At 38.8% G+C, this 26,637-nt stretch overlaps 1 protein-coding gene across 1 annotated transcript in view; it reads left to right on the forward strand.

Moving 5' to 3' along the window:
• The window catches only part of LOC101351062 (dynein heavy chain 11, axonemal), a 334,378-nt gene that overhangs the window by 132,537 nt on the left and 175,204 nt on the right, over positions 1-26,637 (forward strand). Inside the window, exons 37-43 of the mRNA XM_023732310.1 lie at positions 4,243-4,393; positions 7,847-7,978; positions 12,869-13,042; positions 19,754-19,958; positions 23,406-23,571; positions 24,244-24,346; positions 24,970-25,209. Coding sequence (XP_023588078.1) covers positions 4,243-4,393; positions 7,847-7,978; positions 12,869-13,042; positions 19,754-19,958; positions 23,406-23,571; positions 24,244-24,346; positions 24,970-25,209 — 1,171 coding nt within the window. The remainder of the gene's footprint in view (positions 1-4,242; positions 4,394-7,846; positions 7,979-12,868; positions 13,043-19,753; positions 19,959-23,405; positions 23,572-24,243; positions 24,347-24,969; positions 25,210-26,637) is intronic.

Raw genomic sequence — 26,637 nt, forward strand, 5'->3', positions numbered from 1 at the left:
GTCTTCAAGGTGACATCTTTGCTTTTCAACACTTTAAAGAGGTCTTTTGCAGCAGATTTGCCCAATGCAGCGTGTCTTTTGATTTCCTGACTGCTGCTTCCATGGGTGTTAATTGTGGATCGAAGTAAAATGAAATCCCTGACAACTTCAATCTTTTCTCTGTTTATCATGATGTTGCTTATTGGTCCAGTTGTGAGGATTTTTGTGTTCTTTAGTTGAGGTGTAATCCATACTGAAGGCTGTGGTCTTTGTTCTTCACCAGTAAGTACTTCAAATCGTCTTCACATTCAGCAAGCAAGGATGTGTTATCTGCATATTACAGGTTGTTAATGAGACTTCCTCCAATCTTGATGCCCCTTTCTTCTTCATATAGTCCTGCTTCTCGGATTATTTGCTTAGTGTACAAATTGAATAGGTATGGTGAAAGGATGCAACCCCGAGGCACACCTTTCCTGACTTTTAGTATAGGGAATGGTATTGAGAATGTAAGTGAGGGATGCTAGGTATGCTCATTGATAACTGGTATGTCATTATTTCTTCTAGGCCCTTTCAATGAACAAAACCTGAAAAAATATATTTTTAATTCATTTTGGAGGAACTGGTAAAATATTGTGGGTAGAGAGATAATGAAATACTATGCTTATAGTATCTCTGTGATATACCATTTAAGGACCAAAGATAGTGCCATTATTATGTTAGCCTCTTAGAATATTTTGATAAAAATTCCCAGAGCTATTTTAAAAAATAATTTTTTATCCATACTTTACAGATATGGGGCATATAGGGTTAAACAACATCCTTAAAATCACATCAGCATGTGACTAGCTATAGAAATCAACTCCCATTTTGTCTTAATTCTGAGTTTTAATTACATTTACTAGAATACTGGACAGTTCATGTATGTCTGTTGGCTCCTTGTGAAATAGAAAAAGAAACAGGAATTAGAAGACATTTTCTGAAGATTTATAATCAGTGACAGTTTTTTCTAATATAAAGGGATGAAAATATATAGAAAAGGAAGAACATACAGGCAATGAAAACTATAGAAGTGGTAAAGGGAGCATAACAGTGGAAATGGGATCTACCAAACTGTGTATTACTTAGCTTATACATAAATGACAGGAAATGGTAGAGTATTTCTGGAATTTAGTCTGACTCTGAAAGAGGAGTTACAAGTAGATAAGTTTTGGGAACCACAGCTTTAGATCATGCTCGTTCCTCTTTTTACTTTAGCTTAAAATATTCTTTTGGCTTTTTTCACTAATTCTCCCATCTGTGTTGGATGTTGTCTTCTACCCCTAAAATCCCATTCTCTCATTGTTGGATACTGATATACTGAGTATACAGATATACAGATTCAGAAATAATCGACATTCATTGCTGACCAGCATGTTATGCTGCGTTCTGCCACTTCTGCAGGCCACCGTGGTTGATAGAGAACCTGAAGCTTGCTGTGAGGGGGAAACTATCGAGAGTTCTGGTGAATTCCTCCTATCTCATGTGACAGAATTCCCACCCCAGACTATTGAATAAAGCAGAGAGTCCTGAAAACTTTGGCTACCTAGATGGTTTGACAGACCACAGGGTTTTAGACTTCGTGTGATAAACCTGTAGCGTTTCTGGAGGAGAAAAGAGCAACACAGCTATATGGAACCCATATGCAAGTGGTTAAGAGCCAAAGATTCTCTGTTAGTGACTTTAAGACACAGACATCACGATGTGGCTACTTCCTGAGGCAGGGCACCAACGTGGTTATCTCTTATGTAGGCAAGGGAGAAATACCCCATTTTAGTGTGTCATCTTCAATTGTATGTCCCATGATGGTAGTATAATCCATGTGCAAATCTATAGCATATTTAAAAATCATAAATAAACTGTTTCTTTAAGTGAGGAAAAAATTGCAAACAAATGCAGGACTGTATCTCTTCAGTTTTTACCTTTGCTGAAGATAATAGTCTCCTCTTCTAAATTTTCTTTTAATGTTTATTTTTATTTTAAGATATAGTAATAATGTATGCATGAAATTTTAAACTGTCCATATTTACCAATATAGTTGTTTTTTTCTTTAATTCTCCGGGCTATGTTGTGTAGTTGACCTCTAGCACAGTCGTTTTTGGCTTGTTTTTTGGGTACAGTCAGGGCTTACTGTGTCTCCTGGTTTGCTTGACCTCACCTTGTTGCTAAAGAAACTCATTTGTGGAGGTAATTTGTACACTAGCATCATTTGGTAGTGGACGTAGTAGGTTTTCCCTTTGACACTTTGTCCACTGCCAGTGGAACATAATGGGGTAGTTACCAGCTACCCTCCAACAAAGCGCACCTCTCCTTTCTAGGGCTATTGTTGAGGCTCCTGTTCTTAGTTAGCCCTTTATAGCCTTCTGCCCCGACAGAGACCAGGAGGAGACTTGGTTGGATGATGGGGTGTGGAATTTGCTGTGCCATCAGAGTCCTTCTACATTGTATCACTGTGTCACAGCCTCTAGGAAGAGCACAAGGAAGCAGAACCAGGATCTGAACACAGTTCTTCCAATTCCACCAGGTCTGCACCCATGAGCAACATTTATTGAGAATTTATCATGTCAGCTATTAATCTAAGCGCTGTATGCATGTGAAGTTGTTTGATCCTCACAACCACCCTAAGAAGTACATATTATTGTCATCGCCATTTACAGATGAGAAAATTGAGGCAAAAAGAGGTTAAGTAACTTGCCCAAGATTACAGAGTTAAAAAATGATGGAACTGAGTGCAGATCCAGGCAGTCTGACTCGAGATTTCTGCCTCCTTAGCCAATCTTCAAGGAACCGTGATGACGCAACAGTTAAGTGCTCAGCTGCTAACCAAAGGTTGACAGTTTGAACCCACCCAGCAGCTCTGCAGGAGAAAGACCTGGTGGTCTGCTTCCATAAAGATTACAGCCTAGAAAACCCTATGGAGCAGTTCTACTCTGTCACATGGGGTCTCTATGAGTCAAAATTGACTTATTGGCATCTGACAACAACAATCTAGTCCTCATTTCTTTCTTTTTTTCTTTCACATGATAAACTCTACACTCTAAGATTTCACTTCTTGCAGCTGATGTGTAGCAAAATCAGTAGCTGAGGGGTAGGTGTGGTCTTCATGCCTTTGTCCCTGGTCACTAACACCTGCCTTCCATTGCCCCCTGATGCCCACTGTCACCACCACCCAGAGAGATGGTCTATCAAGTTGTCATCATGCAACTTGTCTTCAACTAAAAACCATTCCTCTTGAACCTGCAGAAGTTCTGACAATTGATGTTTTGTATATGTAACCATAGTGTAAATGTAGTTAACTATTTAATAAAACCCTATTGCAAAGCCTTTTGAAAAGCAAAGGGAGCCTTTTGTAAAATAATCATCTTGTCTTAATTTTTCTGAGATACTCAAATTGTTAAATTGTATTTGCTTAAAACCAATTGTGGCTGTAATTGGTCTGTAAATTGTGTTGCTCCTTTAATCTCCACTAAATGAATTTATTATCATGACTTTCTACTTGCTGAGAACTTTATGAGCCATTGTTTTTAGTTTAACATCATAAAATTGCACCCCAGAAACTACTGTGGAGGCAACCAAGTCATGCTTCTTTTTATTGCTAAGTATTATTTTGTTACTATGTTAGAGATAATTTAATGTATCAAAATGGATAACATTTTATCAGCTTCAGATTCATATGTATGTATCCACGTATGAGATAGCATTTTAGAGCTACTTAATCGAAACACATTACTAGCTATCAAGTTAGAGTTACATACTCCTATAGAAAAGCAGGTACTTTGAAATAGTCACTGTGGAATTTTCACCTTTTGATTTGTAACTGATTTCTCATTACTAAATAATTGATGCCAATATTAATCAAGAAAAATCCCAAGCTGTTTTCATAAATAAGGCCTACCCCATGAAAAAGTTTTCTGTCCTTTAGGAAATGACACCCTATACTTCCTGATAAATGCTCAGTAATGGCCTATTTATACCCTATTATGTTTGGCTTCTAAGTGCTATTAGGAGTTTCTTTTACATTCTTTTCATTAAGGTAAAAGCGGCCATTAAAATAAGCTTTTAAAGGGCCATTTTAAAATATTTGCAGATTGAGAAATAGAATGAACTCACTAAACATGTCCCTGAAGTGTTGTACCAAGCTGTGTTGAAAGGGGCAGCTTTTGACTGGGTGAAGTTCTGCCTTTGAAGCTGGGTGTTCAGTAAAAGCTTTTCTGTGTTCTTTTTCAGGTGTGTGGCCAGTTGGATAGACAGAAGGCAGCATCAATCAGAAAAAGCCAACTTAACTATTCTTTTTGATAAATATGTTCCTGCATGCTTGGATAAGCTGAGAACAAGCTTTAAAACCATCACTTCAATTCCAGAAAATAGCCTGGTGCAGGTCTGTCTTTGGTTGTATCATTTAACATTCTAGTTCTTATAACAGCAGTGTGGCTTGATTGAGAGGACAGAAAGTTTTGCTTGGTCAAGAAGACTGAAAGATTTCTGGAATTGTTAAGTTGCTCCAACCCACCCCTCCCCCAAGTTCATGTTTCCCAGTGCATTTTTTAAATACTTGTTTTAAATATGTTTGTAACAGACCATTGGCCATTTCAACATTCTTCACATGTGCAATTTAGTGACATTAATTGTATTCATCATTTTGTACAACTATCACCATTGCCTGTTTCCAGCTTTTTCCATCACCCTTAACAGAAGCTCACTGTCTCCTAAACATGGAGTCCCTTTGTCCTCTCCCTGCCCACCCTGCCCCTGTAACCACGAATAACCTTAGGTTTGTATCTCGATATTTGTCTGTTCTAGAGATTTCCTGTCAGTGGAAACAAACCTCTGTCACATACCTCTCACACTCAGCTGTCATTCTGGGCTGGTGGTCTGTTTCTTTCCCTGGATTGTGAACTGGAGGGTGGAAGCCATATGTTATTCAGAGATAATACAGAGTTCCTAGCACATAGTAGGTGCTGAATGTGTATTTATTGAGGCATTGTTTCCTTCCAGCTATATTTGAGCAGAACAAAGTTCCAGCAGCCTTATTTATTTTTCTGTCTTCTAAGTAACTTGCCCAGAGAAGATGCTCAGTATGTTTTTTGAATTAAATAAATCCAAGCAATTAAAAATGTTGGTCACAGAATAAGAGAAAACTTCTGAATTCTACTGCAAATGTGCCACCACCCACAGACCTCCCACTCTGCTCTCCCTGGCTTTCCTCCTCTTCCCCGCCCGAAAATATTCCTTAGGCCATGTCAGTACAGATGAAGAGTTCCTAATATTCTAGGGATAAGTTTTTTCTGACCCTAATTGTGAGACAGCTGGTAAGAGTGAAGGGTATATATGATACGTTGTCATGGAAGCAAACGAAAATAATTCATAGCACACAGAAATGAAGGTTGTGATCTTAACCTCTGCATGAAGAAAAACTATCCCCAGCTTTTGTAAGTATAAAACTTCACAAAAGGTTACAATTTAAAGCCCCCTCCCCCACCCGGTAGAAGCAAAATTGGTTTCTAAGTACTTTGTTACTATTAAGTTACTGTTATCAAATTTGTTTGAAGCTAAATTAGAAATAGTTACCAGCATAATAAAAGGAAAAAGTTAAGGTTTGGGGATAATTCACACACCGACTAAGTAAACGATAGTCTTCAACAGTAATTTTCTGAGGTATTATTTATTTCTGAAAGCAGGTCTGAATTTATTCATAATGAATTAATTCTGTGGTTAGCCTAATTAGACTTCCTCTGGTGTAATACTTGGAAAAAGCATGATAGTGTTCTTTCTCAGGTTGACTTGTGTATTTGTGTGATTCTCTGTGGTGTTAACTTTTTCATTCAAGAGTGGTATGAAAATAGGTCAGTAGGAATTAATGACTTTTGCTCTCACTTCCTCCATTTGTAGTATTCAGAAATGGCATTTTATCCATAGCTCCTTTTTTTGCCATTGTTTTATAGCCTCTTTTCTGAGGTTGCTTAAAAGAACAGGAATTTGTGACAAAAAATGGGTGTTAAAAAAGAATAGCTTCAAATGGCCACCTTAAGAAATTAATGTACTACTATGTTTCCCAATATATGAAATGCCTTTACTTTTAGTTTTAGTGATATGTAATTCTTTCAGAATACACATTAAAATAAGTATTTGTTAATTGTTGCCACAGGGCTCAAAATGTTTTTAAGGATTGTATTTGGGAGAAAATAGAAAAATCATTTGTGTTTTCAACTCAATGGATTACACCACAGTGAAACCTTGCAGTCTTTTCTGTTTTGATCTTACCATGCCTTAGAACAACGTGGCTTCTACTCAGAAATAGCAAAGCCCTGGAGTTTTATAGTGTTTTTCTTGACAACAAATTGGTGTGCTTTATTTTATTAAAAGGTTAGTTTAAATTGACAAATATGGCACAGTGTAATAGAAATCAAGAGGGAAGGTTTAAAAATATAACAGGTGCTCAACATTTAAATTGAAAAGTGTTTCCAGATTATTTCCAAGACCCATTTACCTGTTTACCATGGATTTTTTTTTTTTCCATCTTTCATGGGTAGCAAGGAAGGGCACACATACAATCCTGACTTGCTTTGTTATAGCTTGCGTTGCTCTGTGTGTGATAGTGAAAAAAGTCTATTGTTGCCTCGCGAAATTGGGGATAGGGCATCTTGAGCTTTTAGAGTTCTGTGACATTGCTCATTAATGACAAATATGTTTGTGCTTCAGAGAACTAGCCAAAAACTGCTCATTACTGGTTGTTAATTCATATAGTAAAGGCCTTTGCAGCAGCCACATTCCCTGCATTGCTGATGTGATTGCCCTGAACACAGGGCATGTTTATCACCAACAGAGCACATTGCATTTCACCTGGAGTGCATGAAGCGCAAGTTCCTGAACAGCATTTCTTCCCTGGTTAAATTTAGTCTGGTGTCTAAAATGTGTCACAGGCTAAGGCTACCAGTCCGACATTCTAAATTTATGGCAACAGGTGGGAAAAACTACTGCCAAAGCACTAGCAGAAAGTACGTTATCTAATTGTGCAACAATATGAAAATAGTTAAATGAGTGTTTGTACATACAGTGGAATCCTGTGATTCATGCCCAATGATATTGTAGAGTACAACACTTTTTGATATGGAAAGATGTCTTCAGAATATTTTTAAGTGGGAAAGTGGGTTATTGAATATTATGTGTAATATGATTCCCTATTTATTAAAAGGATATAGTTATATACACATTACTTTTTTTTTTCTTTTTTCTTGTATATATTTCAGTGTTACGTTTGTTTTTTTATTGGCAGTAAATATATATGTAACAACGCTTGCCATTTCAACATTGTCCACATGTACAGTTCAGTGACATTAATTATGTATATCATGTTTGTAAACTATCACTGTTACTTGCTTCCAAATTTTGCCATCATCCTTAACAGAAGTTCAGTGTCCTCTAAGCAATGAGTCCCCCATTTTCTTCTCCCTCTTGCTTGCCTGGTAACCACTAATAAACTCTGGTTTCTATACACTTGCCTGTTCAAGATGTTTCAAATAAATGAGATCATACAGTATGTTTCCTTACAGTGATTATTAATTGTGTAATAAAATTTTTTTTAAGTTTTGTTATTACCTAGAAGCTCAGTGTAATTAAAAGTGACAGAAGTTTTCCACCAGTGACTTAGACACCTGAGGCAGTAATGTTTGCCTTTCCCAACGTCACAAATCAACAGAGTTGGGGAAAATGATATAGTCTCTTAAAGATGAAATGGATTGGTAGAAAAGACCTCTGAATCTATGCCACTGTTGAAAAACAACCAAAAAGAAAAAAAGGTGCCCTAAATGAATGGCTATTTCTTTTTCATTAGACTATTTGCGCTCTTTTGGAGTGTTTGTTGACACCTGAAAATGTACCTTCTGACAGCCCAAAAGAAGTTTATGAAGTCTATTTTGTCTTTGCTTGCATCTGGGCATTCGGAGGCACTCTACTACAAGATCAGGTATGTTTAGAAATAGTTTACAAAACAAGTTTCCTTTTTTTGAATATTAAAGTATGCTACATTATCATAAATCTACTCTATATGCTGTCTTTGCTACTATGCCTGCACATTCTGTAGGCCACCTCATCCAGACTGATAGTTCTAACCTTGGCTGACAATGGCAAATCCATTGCCTTCGGTCCAGTCTGTCTCTCAGCACAAGGTTCTATATTTCCAGCAGCATCTGGAATGTTGTCAACAGGCAGGTCATATTCAGTGTCCATGAGATAGAACGCTTCATCCATCCTATGCTTCCTTTTTATTTTTTCATCAGTGATACATTCCTCCAAGTTACTCTAGTTAAAAACCTGGGAGACACTACTCTTCCTTATTTTACATCAGATGATCTTCAGATATTCTTGGTTTCACTGACAAAGTAGCTGTCAAGTCTGTGCCCTCTTATCCAACCCTACAGCCTTAATTCAGGAATGTATCGTTTTTAGATTGCCATAGGCCCTCATAATAACTTTCACATTGGTGTGCCTGTCTTCAGTCTTTCTTACCTGTAATCAGTCTCCCATGCCATTCTCAGGGTAAGCATCTGTGAACCACAGTCCAGCCTTGGCCAATTCCTTTTCATTGGTCTTTCCTTCAGCTTGAAGTGAAGCTATCACCTCTGCCCATCATCTCTGGCACAGCTAGTCATGGCATCTGATTTCTTATGGGGAAACACTTGATACAAAAGTGCGTGCACATACACACCATACACACAAACTGCTTATACCTGCCCAATACAAGTTAGACTTTGCTAACTTTAAAGAAATTTGCAAATCTAGTATTCACCATGTACCACTATGTATAGATTTTCTAATGTAGTCTTTACAGTAATTCTTCATGGTATCCTCATTGTGCAGATGAAGAAAAGCTCAGAGAGAGGAAGTAACTTGCCCAAGGTCATGTTGATGGTAAATAGCAACATCAGGATTCCCACCCAAGTTTGTCTGTCTCCAAAGGCCACTCCTTCCAGGCTACCTGTGTACTGCTCTCAGTCATAGTGCTTCTATGGGTAACCCTGAATCTTTCCATTAAAGATAGATGGCATGCATCTTTTCCAGGCTTCCCTGGATATTTCCAAATATAAACAGGGAATTTACATTGTAAGGCATCATAGCCAAGAGTGACTTATACTTCTTTTTTTATTGTACTTTAGATGAAGGTTTACAGAACAAGTAGTTTCTCATTAAACAGTTAGTACACATACTGTTTTATGACAATGGTTAACAACCCCACAACATGTCAACACTCTCCCTTCTCGACCTGGGGTTCCCTATTACCAGCTTTCCTGTCCCCTCTTGCATTCTAGTCCTTGTCCCTGGGCTGTTGTGCCTCATTAGTCCCATTTTGTTTTATGGGGCTGTCTAATCTTTGGCTGAAGGGTGAGCCTTGGGAGTAACTTCATTATTGAGCTAAAAGGGTGTCCGGGGGCCATACTCTCAGGGTTTCTCCAGTCTCTGTCAGGCCAGTAAGTGTGGTCTTTTTTTGTGAGTTAGAATTTCCTTCTACATTTTTCTCCAGCTCTGTCCAGTACCCTCTGTTGTGATCTCTGTCAGAGCAGTCAGTGGTGGTAGCCGGGCACCATCTAGTTGTACTGGACTCAGTCTGGTGGAGGCCGTGGTAGTTGTAGTCCATGACTTATACTTCTGTTGGCTTATTCCCTGCAGATCCTAAAATAAATAGTTGATATAACCTGTTGCCAGTTCCGCTTCTTGTCATTAGGTTACCATCACTCATATCTATAAATAAATTTGGGATTCACTTGGCCTCCTAGATCTTATTTCATCCCTTCTCAGAAGCCAAACTTTCCTTGAGTGAGAGTTAAGTACCAAATGTTGCGTGACTTCATGTGGTTTTCTTAAAGGGTAGGAGAGTTTCATTCACTACACAATTTACAACATGTATAGGTTTCTCATTCTTCATGGAAGTTACATGTAGAATCTTCCACCTGCTGAATGGTTTTCCCTTCAGTATTTTCTACAAGCTTTCTCCTTTTCCAGGACTGTAAAAGTAATCAGGTAAAATTGCATGAGTAGGATGTTAGCAGCTGAGATCTTTCCACTCCTGATCCTAACTCTTCACCTTCCTCCCAGCTGACCCCCATACAATATGCCCCATCCCCAGACATGGCAGCCTTCTATCCAGTTATCCCAGCCAGAAGCTGTAGCATCACACTGGAAGCCTTCCTCTCTTGTACACTCCCTCCCTCAAATAATAGTCAACATCATCATCATTATTAAACTTTTGAAAGCTATGAAACATTCAGGAGAGAGGCAATGAGGTTGGTAACTTGAATGAAGCAGACACAAGAAATCTTCTTAGAGATAGCTATTTGTTCAGTAAATTTGAATGCCTGCTACAAGTCAGGCAATGTGCTTAGGGCTTTTCATAGGCTCTCATACAATCTTCAAATATATATATATCATTCCTCTTTTTTAAGTAAGAAACTTAAGCTTAGAGAGATAGGTTATCCTGCTTAAGAGCACAAAGCTACCCTATAACTGAGCCACGTTTGAACTGCAGTGAGCTGATCCAGGACCTGTGCTCTTAACCCAGGCCATTGCCAAGAACCTCCAAAATGTGTCTCAAATCAACTCCCTCTGAGCTACTGTAAACCACCATCATTTCTCACTTGGCCTGTGAAGTAGCCTGCTAACTGATCTTTCTGCTTTTATACTTGCTCCCATTTCCACTCAGCAGCCAGAGTGATTTTTTAAAATGTAAATTGGATCATGTTATACTTCAGAGTTTAAAACAGTTTAAAAAATTAAATACTAGTTACATGGCCTCTGGATCTGACACTCCTATCTTTCCCTGCTTCTTTCTCTGCCACTGCCCCCTCACCCATTCACTTTTCTCCAGCTGTGCTGGCCAGTTTCTTGAACACACCAAATTATTTCCTACCACAGGTCCTTTGCACTTGCTGGTTTCTTCCAGAAATAATCTTCTCCCTAATCTGTAATTGTTCCCAAAGATGGCTTCCCTAAACATCCAGTTAAGATGGGTCAGCCCTGTTACAGTTGCTTACAGCAAACTTTATTTTTTGCTATAAAAAAATAAATTATTTTTATTATCATTTATTTCCATATTTACTGGCTTAATGTCTGCCTCCATCATGCATCCCCATGTCTCCTCCCTCTCTCTTGCCTAAAAATGTATGAAGGTAGGAACCCTGTTTGTTTTATTCCCCACCATGGAATGAATGCATTTTAGTTAAATAAATTAATGAATCAAAGATTTGTCACCAAAGTCATTTTGTTGATGTAGTGGTTTAGGTAATGCAAATTTTGATGCAAGTAGAAGCCTGTATGTATTCTGCCTACAGAGAATGTGACAGGTAAGTAATAACCTCTGAACTAACTTGGTTTAAGACCAGTTTTTGTAGAGCTGATAAAATATCCTTTGTTACCAACCTGAAAATAATTTAAATGACTCTAAACTCATTAACATTTGACTGATAGTGTGTAGGAGCATGAGATCAGCTGGTTTGGAAGTTGGTGGGGCAATCTACAAAGACTACTCACCCATCTCAGCTCACTCTCCTCCTCTAGCCATCTCTACCAACATGTATGGCCCTGCCTAGTTCATAAAGTGGACCATAGTCCAAAGACATAAGGACATTAGAGTAAAAGCAGGTTTAAGAAATTTCTCTGGTGCAAAATGGGAGGTGAGGTCTGGAATAAGTATGAGATTGCTGAATGCAGTGGACACACACCGTATTTTCAGAGTTCACCAAAAGTCTCTATGCCAGAACATCCCATCGTTATAGAAGTCACTATGCAAGGTCATCCTGTGGACATAGAAGTCACTAGAGCAGGTCATCTTGTGGACATAGAAGTCACTAGGTCATCATCTAGCCCAAGACTAGAAGAACTAGATGGTGCCCAGCTAACCACTACCGACAGTTCTGACCAGGGACACAATAGAAGCTCCCAGATAGAATGGAAGAAAAATGTAGAACAAAATCCAAGTTCCAAAAAAGGCCAGACTTAGACCAATAGAGACTAGAGGAACCCTTGAGGCTGTCGCCCTAAGATACCCTTCAAACTTGGAACTGAAGCCACTCCTAGAGGTTACCTTTCAGCCAAATAATAGATTGGCTTATAAAACAAACAGTATCACCTGTGAGTACTGTGCTCCCTTAAATAGTCAACTATAGGAGACCAACCAGTCAACATGAACCCTAAAGCAAAGATGAGAAGATAAGGAGGGGCAGGGAAGCTAGGTTAATGGAAACAGAATAAACAGAATGGAAATAATGAGAATGCTGACATGTTGTGAAAAATGACCGTTTACTACCACCATAATTTTATAAAGGAAGTGATATATTAACACCAAAAACTCCAAGAAGCCTATAAGCTCAGAATATAGGAAATTATATAAATAACATTGCCAGTTTTTAGGTACTCCATTGTTCTTATTCTTCTAATTTTATCATCAATTAATGTGAGCATTGGTAGAAATCAACACCAATGTTTGATAACCACTGTCTTGTGTTAACCCAGTATGGTAATTTGCAAGACAGTGTTGTTAAATTTAATATGCAAAGAGTAACCTAAGGATTTGCCTAACCTTATCTTGCTCTTTAAGTTAATAACTATTCTAGAAAATGTGGTATCTGATGAGTATATGGCAGTTATAGAGTTCTACATCTATGATAGTATCACTCGTTATAGCTTATCTCTAGTTATTTTTCTTGGGTCAGTTACTCCATTGGAAACCAAAAGCTTAATTTGTAGTCTTGACTCTGTACACTGCAAACACTGTGTGTAGAGCAGCATTTGGGGGTGGGGGGGGGTTGTATGTTTTCAGAATTACCTTTAAGTCTGAAATAAGGATTTCTCTTGCTCCCCTTAGCTTTCCAATTCCCCAGCTGAATTCAGTCGGTGGTGGCATAAAGAGATGAAAGCAGTGAAGTTTCCATCCCAGGGAACAATCTTTGATTATTATCTGGACCACAATACTAAGAAATTCTTGCCTTGGACTGATAAAATCCCCCAGTTTACCATGGATCCAGATGTACCTCTGCAGGTAGGTTTGGGGAACACGGCAATTTTCTAGCCACACTGTGCTGGTTTGAGCCCTTTCTGTTTAGCAATCTTTCTTTCTTCTTTACCTGATGGATAAATTACTGTGTTGATATGCTCAAGCATATAACAATTCCCTGGAAGAAAAGAATCTCAGCTACAGGCACACTTAGTGAGATGGCTATTGTATTTCTGCAACCCCATTTTTTTTATTCCAACTTAATTCTGTGGTAGCAACTTTCTTTATATTTTCCTGGGAACTTCTTGAGTTCTGTGAACATTGGAGGCATGTTTCTATTAGTTCAGTGATTCTTATTTCTATCCTTATTGTAAATTTCTTAGATAGCACTTTTTACATATGACTTCCTTCCTTTACCCCAAGCCATAAAATGAATATGTTTAATCTCATATATTTCAATTTCACATGACAGCTGATGAATCCAAGAGAATCATTCTGTTTTTCATAGTTTCTCGTCATAGATTGCTCTTCTACATTTCTTGTATGTCTAGCTATTCTTTGACTATTTTCTTATTCAGCCTTGTTCTGTTTCCCCTTTCACTATATTTCTTCCTTAAAATTCATACTATTCTGATTTATTTTGAAGCTTATTTATTATTTCAGTAGTGCTATATGAATATAGATGATTGCTACTGCACCTAGTGTCCAATAAAAGAAAACCCAGCAATAAGGAAATTTATCCTTTCATAAACAAATTCACATGTAGGGTGACCACAAGACTGATTAATTTTGTGATTTGGTGATATCATCAAGGATCCAGATCATCTCATAATTCTGCCCTTCTTAGCACTGGCTTCATTCTAAGACTGATATCACTCATGGGCTCAAGATGGTTCCAGTGATCCCAGGAGTCACCTTTAGGAGGAAAAAGGAACTTTCTCATATCTTTTTATCGGGTGAGGAAATCTTTCTTAACAGTCCCAGAGCATACCTTCTCATGCAGTTAATTGTTCAGAACTGGCTCATATGCCTACCCCTAATGCAGTCTCAGGCCAGTAGGATGGGGTTACCGTAATGACTTTGACTAGTTGTCTTAGTTATCTAGTGCTGCTATAACAAATACCACAAGTGGATGGCTTTAACAAAGAGAAATTTATTCTCACATAGTCTGGGAGGCTAAAAGTCTGAATTCAGAGTGCCAGCTCCAGGGGAAGGCTTTCTCTCTCTGTCAGCTCTGGGGGAAGGTCCTTGTCATCAATCTTCCCCTGGTCCAGGAGCTTCTCAGCACAGGGACCCCAGGTCCAAAGGACACACTTCCCTCCTGGTTCTTCATTTTTTATGGCATGAGGTCCCCCTGTCTCTCAGCTTGCTTCTGTCTTTTATATCTCAAAAGAGATTGACTCAAGATACAACCTAATCTTATAGATTCTTTCCTCATTAACATAACTGCTTCTAATCCTGCTTCATTAACATCATAGAGGTAGGATTTCCAACACATAGGAAAATCACATCAGATGACAGAATGGTGGACAACCACACAATACTGGGAATCACGGCCTAGCCAAGCTGACACACATTTTGAGGGGACACAGTTCAAATCCGTAACACTAATCACCACCCCACTGGTGATGGGTTCTGTATCCCCTGCAGCACATGGCTGTGTGGAAGGGGTGGAGACTTGAACAAAGGGAGGGCTCTGACAGGAAGGAGGAAGTAGAGAAATGAATGTTAGGAGACAACCACCAAAGTCTGCTCTACTTACTTTATATATTTTGAAATCTGTTTTTAATTTAATCCACTTACACTACAGTCACCGAGCAATATTACCTAGTTTACTGAAAGCTGAAGATTAGAATTAACCCAAAATACTGAAGACCAAAAAGATAATGCAAGATTGATTCATCTTATTCATGATATCCTTCATTCAACAGAAAACTTCTCATGACTTTGTAGTCTTACTTTACACACATTTGTACCAAATGTGGTTATTAGAATAACAGCCTCTTAACAGAAGACTACTGTGAGTCATTAGTAAGAGCAGATACTAATAAACATTATGTCAGGCCCTTTTCTAAGTGCTTTATGTAGACTGACTCATTTAATCCTTACAACAAGCTTTTAAGAGGCATACTATTATTAGCCCTTTTTTAACTATGGAGAAACTGAGGCACAAAGAGCCTAAGTAATTTGTCTACAGTTACACCAGCACCAAGTGTAGGATGACCCAACTGTCCTCATTTGCCTGGAACTGAGGGAGTTTCCAGGACGCTGGACTCAATTTTAAAACTGGAAAACCCCAGGTAAATCAAGTTTAGTTGGTCACTATAAAACCAGCAGAGCTAAGATTCAAACCCAGAGCCTGACTCTGGAGTCCATGCACTGAATGGCATTCTGCCGTGTGGTAGCTAAGACAGAGTTTGGGCTCTGGACAGACTGGTTTTAAATCCAAGCACCACCATTTACTAGCTAGCTGTGTGATGTTGGGCAAGTTATTAATGCTCCTTAAGCTTTAGTTTCATCATCCCTGAAGTGGAAATATAAAACACTCCTCATAGATTTGTTGTAACATATACCATAATGGATGTAAAGTGCTTAGCAGAGTACCAGTCACATAGTCAGCTCTCAGTAAGTGTTAATTATTGGTGTTAATGTGTAGAGAGAAGAGCCAGTAGCCAGATCAAAAGCAAGTGATGACAACTAACAGCCAGAAAGGGGAAAAAATACTGTAAAATACAGCACTAATTTAAAACAAGTAGTCTAGGACTACTTTAATGGAGCACAGAACAGTATGTTCCTTTCAATAGGCCTTAAGAGTATCACTGAATTAAAACTAAGTTCTGTTTTTAACCATAGTCATCTTAGTGGGAGATGAAGTGATTCTGATTATGGTTTTGATTTGCATTTCTCTAATGACTAATGACACTGAGCATCTTTTCATGTGCTTGTTGGCCATTTGTATTTCTTCTTGGGTGAGATGTTTGTTCAAGTTCTTTGCCCATTTTTTGATTGGATCATTTGTCTTCTTGTTTTTAAGTTGAAAGCAACAGGTGTTGGTGAGGATGTGGAGAAATTTAAACCTTCATCCATTGCTTGTGAGATTATAAAATGGTATAGCCACTGTAGAAAGCAGTTTGATGGTACCTGAAAAGGTTAAATATAGAATTACTGTATGATCTAGCAATTCCACTCCTAGGTGTATACTCAAAAGAATTGAAAGCAGGAACAAAAACAATTACTTGTACACCAATGTTTATTGCAACATTATTCACAGTAGACAAAAGGTTGAAACAACCCAAATGTCTATCAACAGATGAATGGATAATCAAAATAGTGTACATACATACAATGGCTATTACTCAGCCATAATGAGAAATGAAGTCCTGATGTATGATATACCATGGATGAACCTTGAAAACATTAGCTGATATGGTAGTCAAAACAGCTTGGTACAGGTACAATGACAGATACATTGACCAGTGGAACAGAATTGAGAACCAAGATGTAAATCCATCCACCTACAGTCACCTGATATTCGACAAGGGCCCAAAGTCCATCAAATGGGGAATAGACAGTCTTTTTAACAGATGGTGCTGGCAAAACTGGATGTCCATCTGCAAAAAAATGAAACAGGACCCATGTCTCACACCGTAAAAATAACAAATTCAAAATGGATCAAAGACCTAAATATAAAGCCAGAAACTGTAAAGTTCATAGAAGAAAAAATAGGATCAACTCTACAAGCCCTAATACACAGCATTAACAGGATACAAACCATAACCAACTACACACATACTCCAGACGGTAAGCTAGACAACTGGGATCTTCTAAAAATTAAACACTTATGCTCATCAAAAGACTTCACCAAGAGAGTAAAAAGAGAACCTACAGACTGGGAAAAAATTTTTGGACATTACAAGTCAGACGAAGGTCTCATCTCGAAAATCTACAAGAAAATCCAACACCTCTACAACAAAAAGACAAATAATCCAATTAAAAAATGGGCAAAGGAAATGAAGAGACACTTCACCAAAGAAGACATTCAAGCAGCCACAGACACATGAGGAAATGCTCACAATCACTAGCCATTAGAGAAATGCAAATTAAAACCACAGATACCATCTCACCCCAGCACTACGCACGAATCAAAAACACTGGAAATAACAAACATTGGAGAGGCTGCGGAGAGATCGGATTTCTTACGCACTTCTGGTGGGAATGCATAATGATACAACCATTTTGGAAAATGATATGGCCCTTCCTTAGAAAGCTAGAAATAGAAATACCATACAATCCAGCAATCCCACTCCTAGGAATATAGCCTAGAGAAATAAGATCTGTCACACGAATAGACATGCACACCCATGTTCATTGTAGCATTGGTTACCATAGCAAAAAGTTGGAAACAACCTAGATGCCCATCAACAGATGAATGGATAAATAAACTATGGTGCATACACAAAATGGAGTATCATGCAACGATAAAGAACAGTGATGAATCTGTGAAGCATCTCATAACATGGATCAAACTGGAGGACATTATGCTCAGTGAAATAATTCAATCACAAAAGGACAAATATTGTATGAGACCTCTACTGTAAAAAACTCATGAAAAAGTTTACACACAAAAAGAAACAATCTTTGCTGGTTACGAGGGATGGGGGGAACTAAATAGACAACAGATAAGTGGTAAGTTTAGTGAAGTGTAAGACAGTACACAATACTAGAGAAGCCAGCACAATTTGTACAAGGAAAGGTCATGGAAGCTCCATAGACACATCCAAACTCCCTGAGGGACTGAATAGCTGGGCGGAGGGCTGAGGGGACCATGGTCTCGGGGAACATCTAGCTCAACTGGAATAACACAGTTTATAAAGACAATGTTCTATATTCTACCTTGGTGAGTAGCATCAGGGGTCTTAAAAGCCTATAAGCAGCCATCTAAGATAATCCACTGGTCTCACACCTTTGGAAGCAAGGGAGAACAAAGAGAACAGGATACAAGGAAAAGATTAGTCCAAAGGACTAATGGACCACAGCTACCAAGGCCTCACCAGACTGAGTCCAGTACAGCTAGATGGTGCCTAGCTACCACCACTGACTGCTCTGACCAGGATCACAACAGAGGGTTCTGGACAGAGCTGGAGAAGGATGTAGAACAAAATTCTAACACACAAAAAAAACACCAGATTTACTGGCCTGACAGAGACTGGAGAAACCCCGAGAGTATGGCCCCCAGACACCCTTTTAGTTCAGTGGTGAAGTCACTCCTGAGGTTCACCGTTCAGCCGGGGATTGGACAGCCCCATAAAACAAAGCAGGACTAATGAAGCACAGCAGTCCAGGGACAAGGGCTAGAAGGCAGGAGGGGACTGGAAAGCTGGTGATAGGGAACCCAAGGTTGAGAAGGGACAGTGTTGATGTGTCGTGAGAAACTATTTGTTCTATAAACCATCTAAGGTACAAAAAAAAAAAAAAAAGAATTATCTATGTGAGATCAGATTGACAACAGCAACTCAAAAGGTTTGATGGGAAGCCTAGGGGGCAGTGAGTTGAAGATAATGGTGATGGAATAATTTAGAAAAGGATAGTGAGAATAGCAGCATAACACGAAGAATGTAATCGATGTCTCTGAATTGTACGTGGAGAAATTTTTGAAATGGTGAGTCTTTGGCTATGTATATTTTCACAGACAAAAAAAAAGTCCTCCAAGGTCGAGAAGGGAGAGTGTTGACATGTCGTGGGGTGGTTAACCAATGTCATAAAACAATATATGTACTGACTGTTTAATGAGAAACTGTTTGTTCTGTAAACCTTCATCTAAAGTACAATAAATAAATAAAAAGAAAACATTATGCTGAGTGAAATAAGTCAGTCACAAAAGGACAAATATCGTATGATCCCAATTATATAAAATATCTAGAATAGACAAATGTATAGAGACCAAAGTTTATTAGTGGTTACTAAGGGTGGAAGGGAAGGGAAAAGGAGTCATTGTTTAGGGGATACTGAGCTTCTGTTGGAGTCCTAGTGGCGCAGTGGTTAAGGGCTACGGCTGCTAACCAAAAGGTTGGCAGTTTGAATCTACCACCTGCTTCTTAGAAACCCTATGGGGCAGTTCTACTCTGTCCTATAGGGTCACTATGAGTCGGAACCAACTGGAAAGCAATGAGTTTTTGAGCTTCTATTTGGAGCCCTGGTAATCCAGTGGTTGAGTGCTACAGCTGCTAACCAAAAGGTCGGCATTTTGAATCTACCAGCCGCTCCTTGGAAACCCTATGGGGCAGTTCTACTCCATGCTATAGGGTTGCTATGAGTCAGAATCAACTTGACAGCAATGGGTTTTTTGGTTTTGGAGCTTCTGTGAAGGGTGATGGAGCCCTGGTCGCCCAGTGATTAAGTGCTACGGCTGCTAACCAAAAGGTCAGCAGTTTGAGTCTACCAGCTACTCATTGGAAACCCTATGGGGCAATTCTGTGATAGGAAACCTTGGGTATTAGCACTTAATTTGGAAAATGTAGATCAGTTGCTTATGCTGTGGCACTTTGATAACATTACCTAATTGCTCTCTTCAAGCTGTGTTGTCTGAACTCTGACAATCCAAAACTAAAAATTAGGTGGGATCTCTCCTCTTGGGTATTAACTTCAACTAAAAATTCTTTGGGTCTCAATTCTTAAAGTGATTATGTTGGTTCAGGTATAAAATTCTGGAATGCCTCTGTCTGACCTTTCTCTTGTTATTTATGTATTTATTTTCAGACAGTTCTTGTTCACACATCAGAGACAACTTGTCTTAGATATTTTATAGATTTGTTGCTTGAGAAAGGAAAACCGCTAATGCTGGTAGGAAATGCCGGAGTGGGAAAAACCGTCTTTGTCGGTGACACCCTTGCAAGTCTCTCTGAGGATTACGTAGTATCCCATGTGCCTTTCAATTACTACACAACGTCTGCAGCTCTGCAAAGTAAGTGTTTCTGCTGTTTACATCCCAGGAACAAGAGATCAGAAATTGCCATGGCTGGGACATGCAGCCCAAAGAGATGACTGCTTTTCCTTAGGCTTTAGACATTTTTCTTAAGCCTCAGGTGAATCTTTACTTATCCTCACCCTAGGTAAATATAATTTGTTTCAATATTATTGTGATTTGGGCTTTTTATACCACTCATAACTTTATTTGGGTTATTACTCTTTAGAGTAGCAAGAATTTATATCAACAGTGTCAGTTGCTTTGCCTGTAAACCATTTGGTTACATGTAGTTTAATGGATTCCTAGCAATATAAGAGGAGTCCCTGGGTGACACAAATGGTTAAGCATTTGGCTGCTAACTGAAAGGCTGGCAGTTCAAATCCAAACAGAAGCTCTTCAGAAGAAAGGCCTGGAAATCTGCTTCTAAAAAGTCAGCCATTGAAAATTCTGTGGAGCCCAGTTCTACTCTGACACACATGGGGTCACTGTGAGTCAGAATTGACTCAATGGCAACTGGTTTGATTGGTTGTTTTTTATTTTTGTTTTTTAGCAATATAAGGGTATATTCAAGGAAGGGCATCCTGGTTACTTTTTAAAGTATTCAAGTGTTGAAGGGGTAGATTGAGGAGAAATTCATTAATACTACTATACTGATGAAATGTCAGGCCATGAGCCATCAGTTAAATCTTAGAAGCATTATAAGAATAATTTTAAACAGTTGACTAAACATATCAATTAGACTGAAAGAACCAGACAAGTTTGGGGCATTTCTAGAATTAGGAAAAGCAAGGGCAGTAGACATGGGAAGTAGAATAGTATAAAAGCATAATAGTATAGTGTATAAACAGCATCAAGACCTGATGTTGGTAGGCCTGTTACTCTGTGTAGCTGGGTAATGATTATATTATGGGGTCAGCAAAACTCTTGGTTGTCCAGTAGTTTATTAAATCTGTGGAGTTGCCCTGAATCTAGTTTCTGGGGTGTGTATATCTGTGTTTGTGCTTGTATATGTGTGTCTTTTTGTTGTTTCCTTAACTATAGCAATGCAGACTAATAATACATTTTCTTGCTCATTTAACATCATTTATTTAGCCAATAGTGATTTTTCTGTAATCTCTTAATCAAGTTTTTCTGTCTTGTCTTCATGAATGGAACAGTTAGAAGCTGATTTAGCTGATTCCTTTCTTCAGCAAATATATACTTACCTACTTTCTTCCAGGCACTGTGTGGGGTATATGTTTTTCATTCACAGACATGAAGAAAATCTCTTTATCACTTTTTAAATGAAAAATTAGGGCTACAGTTCAGTAGTTGAATAAATGATTTGACTGTGGTGTGAGTGCATCTTGCTAATTCCTGAAAGGGATACAGGCATGTGTAAGATTCAGGTATTGACTATTAGTATGAAAAGTTAAGGAGCCCTGGTGGTGCAGTGGTTAGGCACTCAGTGTTAACCGAAAAGTTGGTGGTTCAAACCCATCCAGCAGCTTCACGGGAGAAAAGACCCGGCGATCTGCTCCTGTAAAGATTACAGCCTAGAAAATCCTATGAGGAAGTTCTGTTCTGTCACATAGGGTGGCTATGAGTTGAAATTGACAGCATGTAACAACATGACAAGTTAAAGGGCTATGGTGGCCAGCGTACTTTGAAAGAGAGTTAGGATTTCAAACATTTGAAATGGGGTAGCAGATGGGGAAAGTAGAATTTAGGATAGACCGGTTTAAGCAAAGGTATAGAAGAGAAAAAATTGTAGGACAAATTCATTGACTAAAGTAATGATCAGATAGAAGACAGAGGAAAAGTCTGGTGTGATGGGTTGGAGGTATATTGTAGATATGGTGACTAACTGTCTGATTCGCCAAGGACTGAGGGATTTCTAGGACATGGGACATTTAGTGCTAAAACCAGGACAATCCTAGGCAAATTGGGATGGTTGGTCACCCTAATTGTAGAGAATGCTTATACACAAGCTGAGGAAACTATTTCATTTGGTAGAAAATGGTGAGTCATTGATGGGGAGCAAGGAACTGACAAGAGGGTTGGACTTTAGAAGGTGGGGAGGGAGACCAGCCTCCCTGAGTGGTATACTAGCTAAATGTAATGTGGCCCTGGACTAGAACTGTGGAGCAGGAGATGAAAAGTTGGGAGTGCAGGAAGAGATATGAGGTACCACTTACAGGCTTGGGTTGGACAGAGAGGGGGACCAGGAGAGAGAGATTACTGTGAGGCTTTGCATCTGGCCAACTAGGGAAATGTTAACTGTATAAGCAGAAGCATAGAAAGCAAAGGAAAGAGGTGAGGTGTGAGTGGGGAAGAGAAGATGTTAAATTGAGTCTGGCAAAAAGGCAGATTTGGTGTTTGCAGAACATCCAGATGCAAATGGCTATTAGGAACTGATGTCCACTAAGCATTTGAAAATGTGAGTCTGCTGCTTGGAAGAGCTGTGTTCTTGTTTATTAATTGTATACTTGTTTGATCATTCATTCATTTGTTCACTTAAAAAAGTATTTTTTTGTTGTAATAGTCATCAGAGATACAGCAACGAGTATGACATAGTTCCTTACCCTCAAGATATATACTGTCTGAGTGGAGTGACAAGTAATTAGATAGAACATCTCAGACAGACACTGTCCAGTTTTGTGTTTTGTATACCCACGACTTTCTCTCAAACATACAAGAAGTCATACAGACACATTAAGAAACCTACTTTATTTATACACAGAATTGTGTCCACAAACACTGGCCTCTCATGCTTCTGAACTCCTGTTGCCCAAGAAGAGAGGTATGGGAGACTCTTGAGCTGTTCCTATACTCCCCCACAAAGCCGATAGAGAAGAACCTCTGGAGAGACTAGGCCCTGGCAGGCCTGGCAGTGGGCCATGTGTTGGAGTAGGCATAAGAAAGTGAAGTGCGCAGAGCAGTGAGGGAATTTTCCTGGATGTCATGACCAGTGTGATATTACTGAGGTCTCCAGAAAAGGAGAGGCAGGGTGACCTCTGGCAACAGAAAGGAAGTAGGAAGGAAAGCATGACACAGAGGAGGTCAACGGCCAGAGACACAGTTCAGATCTTAACCTGCAAGGAGGTGATACCTGAAACCATGGAGTGAATGAAATGGAGAGAAACGCTGCCCTTCCCCACCAAAAAAATCCCCACTGCCATCTAGTTGATTCTGACTCACAGGGACCCTGTAGGACAGAGTAGGCCTGCCCCAAATGGTTTCCAAGGCTGTAAATCTTTACAGAAACAAACTGCCACATCTTTCTCCCACAGAGCAGCTGATGGGTTTGAACTGCTGACCTTTTGGTTAGCAGCCAAGCACTTTAATCACTGTACCACCAGGGCTCCTGAAATGGAGAGAAGATGAGGGAAATAAAAGAGGGCTAAAGATGGATGATTTACATTCTACTGGTGATTTGTAGACATAGTTATATATTTGTTTCAGGGATTCTTGAGAAACCTCTAGAGAAAAAGGCTGGTCGTAACTATGGTCCAGTAGGAAATAAAAAATTGGTTTATTTTATTGACGATATGAACCTGCCTGAAGTGGACTTCTATGGCACTGTCCAGCCGCACACTCTGATTCGGCAGCATATTGATTATGGACACTGGTAAGCAGTTCTCTGTATTTTATTTTCATACCAAACTCTAATTATTATCATGGATAAATATTTTAAAACAGAATTATCCCTAATTTCTTACTCTTCTGGGGAGTATTTTGTGTAATACCTTTTGGGTTTACTTGATATCCCTTTCATCATATTAAATGGAAGCGTTTCCATTGAAATGAAATGAGAAGTATCCTAGGAACATTAAGATATCCAGAAATCATGTCTGCTTTTGGTATTAATCCACACTAAATTATTTAAGAGGAGCTTGACTTTATTCTCTGGGGTGTAAGTACTTGTTAATATCTGGGCGTGACAGTTTGTGATCCCTGCCATGAACTGCAGAGGAAGCCCCCAGCCATCCAGGGAGCCTGGCCGTGGGTACGAGGTAGTTTTCTGACCAGACGTAGACTCACATGAAAATCAATAAGCAGTAATACTTTCTATTGATTCAGCTCCAGATGTTGTTTTTTGGCGTAAAAGGAGCTGTGTAATCTTCTGTTTTCTGAGCTTCGGTTTTTATGGCTCTCTGATAATGCAACCAAGATCCACCTCACAAAGCAATTGTAAAGATCGAAGGAAAAAATTTTTGAGGATGTCCCTTATGAACTGGTGGATTTTGTTGTGTTGCCATCACCAGCTGTTGGAGCTAAGGTTCCATTTTCTGTCTTTCAGGTATGACAGACAGAAGGTGACACTGAAAGAAATCCACAACTGCCAGTATGTTGCCTGCATGAATCCACTGGTGGGCAGTTTCACAATCAACCCTAGACTACAGGTAGGGTGTTAGTACTGCTCTCGTTCAAACAGCCCCTAAATTTAATACTGAAAAATTGTAGATTTTGATTGTATGTGCTTTTGAGTACAAATTAGGGCTCCTCCTGGATATTTGGTTAAGCATAGAAGCTCAATAATAATAATAACAACAACAACCTCTACAGCATACAACAGTAAGTGTTACTTGCTCACTTATCTGGATTCAGCTAGGAATCAGCTAGGTGACTCTTCTGATCTTGGTTGGGCTCATTCATATGTCTGGGACTGACTGTAGCCTAATCTAGGTTGGTTTTGCTGGAGTGATCGGGACACCATGGCTTAGCTTCATGTGTCTCTCATCCTTCAATAGGCTTGTAGAGTTCAAATCAAAGGCAGAAGCTTACAAGAGCGAGTAGAAGCACACACACCTCTGACAGTGACTAGCACACTGTACTTTCCACCTTTTGTTGGCTCAAGCAAGTCACATGACCAAGCCCAGCATCAGAGTGGAAGGCACTACAAAGTTACATGGTAGTGGGCGTGGATTCAGGGAGGGAGTGAAAAAAACAGGTCATTTTTTTGCTATCTGCAGGTACCATTATAATCACTGCTTTATATAACCCTTATATTTGTTTTTCTTTTCAGAGGCATTTCACAGTGTTTGCATTCAACTTTCCATCCTTGGGTGCACTAAACACCATCTATGGCCAAATGCTTGGTTCCCATTTTCAGCAGCAAAAATTTGGTCCATCCATTCTCAGAAATGGCCCAGCTCTGATCCAGGCTGCAATAGCCTTCCATCAAATCATGACGCATAACTTTCTACCTACTGCTGTTAAATTCCACTATGTCTTTAATCTGAGAGACCTATCAAACATCTTCCAGGTACCTTGACTGCTCTGTTAATGCCTCTTGGGTAAAGGAAGAATTATAGTCAGATTAATAGTATCCATTTATAGAACTTAGTGTAAAACTATGGTAAGTGCTTTCATATTTATTATTTCATTTTGCGCTCGTAAACTTTTCTTTTATGAGGTATATACGAGAAGTTTGTTATTCCCATTTTATCAATAAGAACAATGAATGGTTCCTTTCAGGTTGCAAAGTGATTTAGCAATAAGAATCAAGGATAAAGTCTGGACCTTTATTTTATTTATTCCACAAATATTTGAGTTCCTGTGCCAAATAAGAGGAGTGATTGGTCATCTCTTTGCATAAAACATATTTATGTACTATAATTTTTAAACATGTCAAAAGAAATTACAAGTTTGTAAATTGCTGGATCATTTTGTTTGATATTGACAATAAACATACTTTCCTAGTAAAAGGAAGGCATTAAAGTGTTTGATTTAGCAAGGTAATTCCAAAGAGGGGATTTAGAATCAGGGATTTGAAAAAAATCCAACTAATATGGTCTCCTTTGTGTAGTAAAAGTATTTGGAAGGTTATTTATGGCTTTAAATTCTTCTGTGAGAGAGGTAGTGAATTGGTTAAACATAAAACTTTGTAGGATTCATTTACAATTGGTGGGTTTTATTCCTTTGTATTTTATAACCCTCTATTGTAAATCACTCCACAACTCTGCAGAACCCTAACACAGCATTAGACATCAGCCCCTTAAGAACATGAACCATTTCTGTATTTCTAGCACCTGACATAAAGACTGTGTTCAATAAAGTGGTGTTGACAACCAGATTTTTAAATCTTAAAAGAAAAAGGAAGGAAAAGGCCTTAGGGAAACGGAATGAGAGTTCTGCCTGCTCACCTTTCATTTCCAGTCTGTTGGCTGCATCTAACACCACCAAATATTTTTTAGCATTCTGCATCTTATTCTTCACAACTCCCTTGGTGTTCTCCTATGAATCCAGAGCAAGCTGACTCTCTCCATGCCGTGTGGATCTATATGAACCCAAAGTACTGAAGGGCACTGTTGAGTGGGGTTGGACATCAAAGTGTTTTGGTGCTAGTCCTAGATCTACCTGCAAGTTCTGTGTGACTTTGGGCAATTTACTTTTTGGTGTCATATTCTGTGGAATGAAAGGGTTAAACTACATGATATCAAAGATTTTTAGAATAAAAAAAAATTATGATCCTATGACTTTAATGCTAGCTATTTGTACTTTAGTTTCATAAACTTAATCCTTTGGGAGACATGGTAGGCCCAAGTGCTTAGATGTGGTATTTAGTTACTGGGATGGGTCTTGAAGTATATCTTAGATGCATTCCTAAAAATGGGCATAATGGTATTAAAATTGTAAATCGTGCTTATCAAAGGGTAAACCTAATATATATGTACTGCTATTTATAATATTT

Source organism: Trichechus manatus, unplaced genomic scaffold (assembly GCF_000243295.1).
Source record: "Trichechus manatus latirostris isolate Lorelei unplaced genomic scaffold, TriManLat1.0 scaffold00050, whole genome shotgun sequence".
Taxonomy (NCBI): domain Eukaryota; kingdom Metazoa; phylum Chordata; class Mammalia; order Sirenia; family Trichechidae; genus Trichechus; species Trichechus manatus.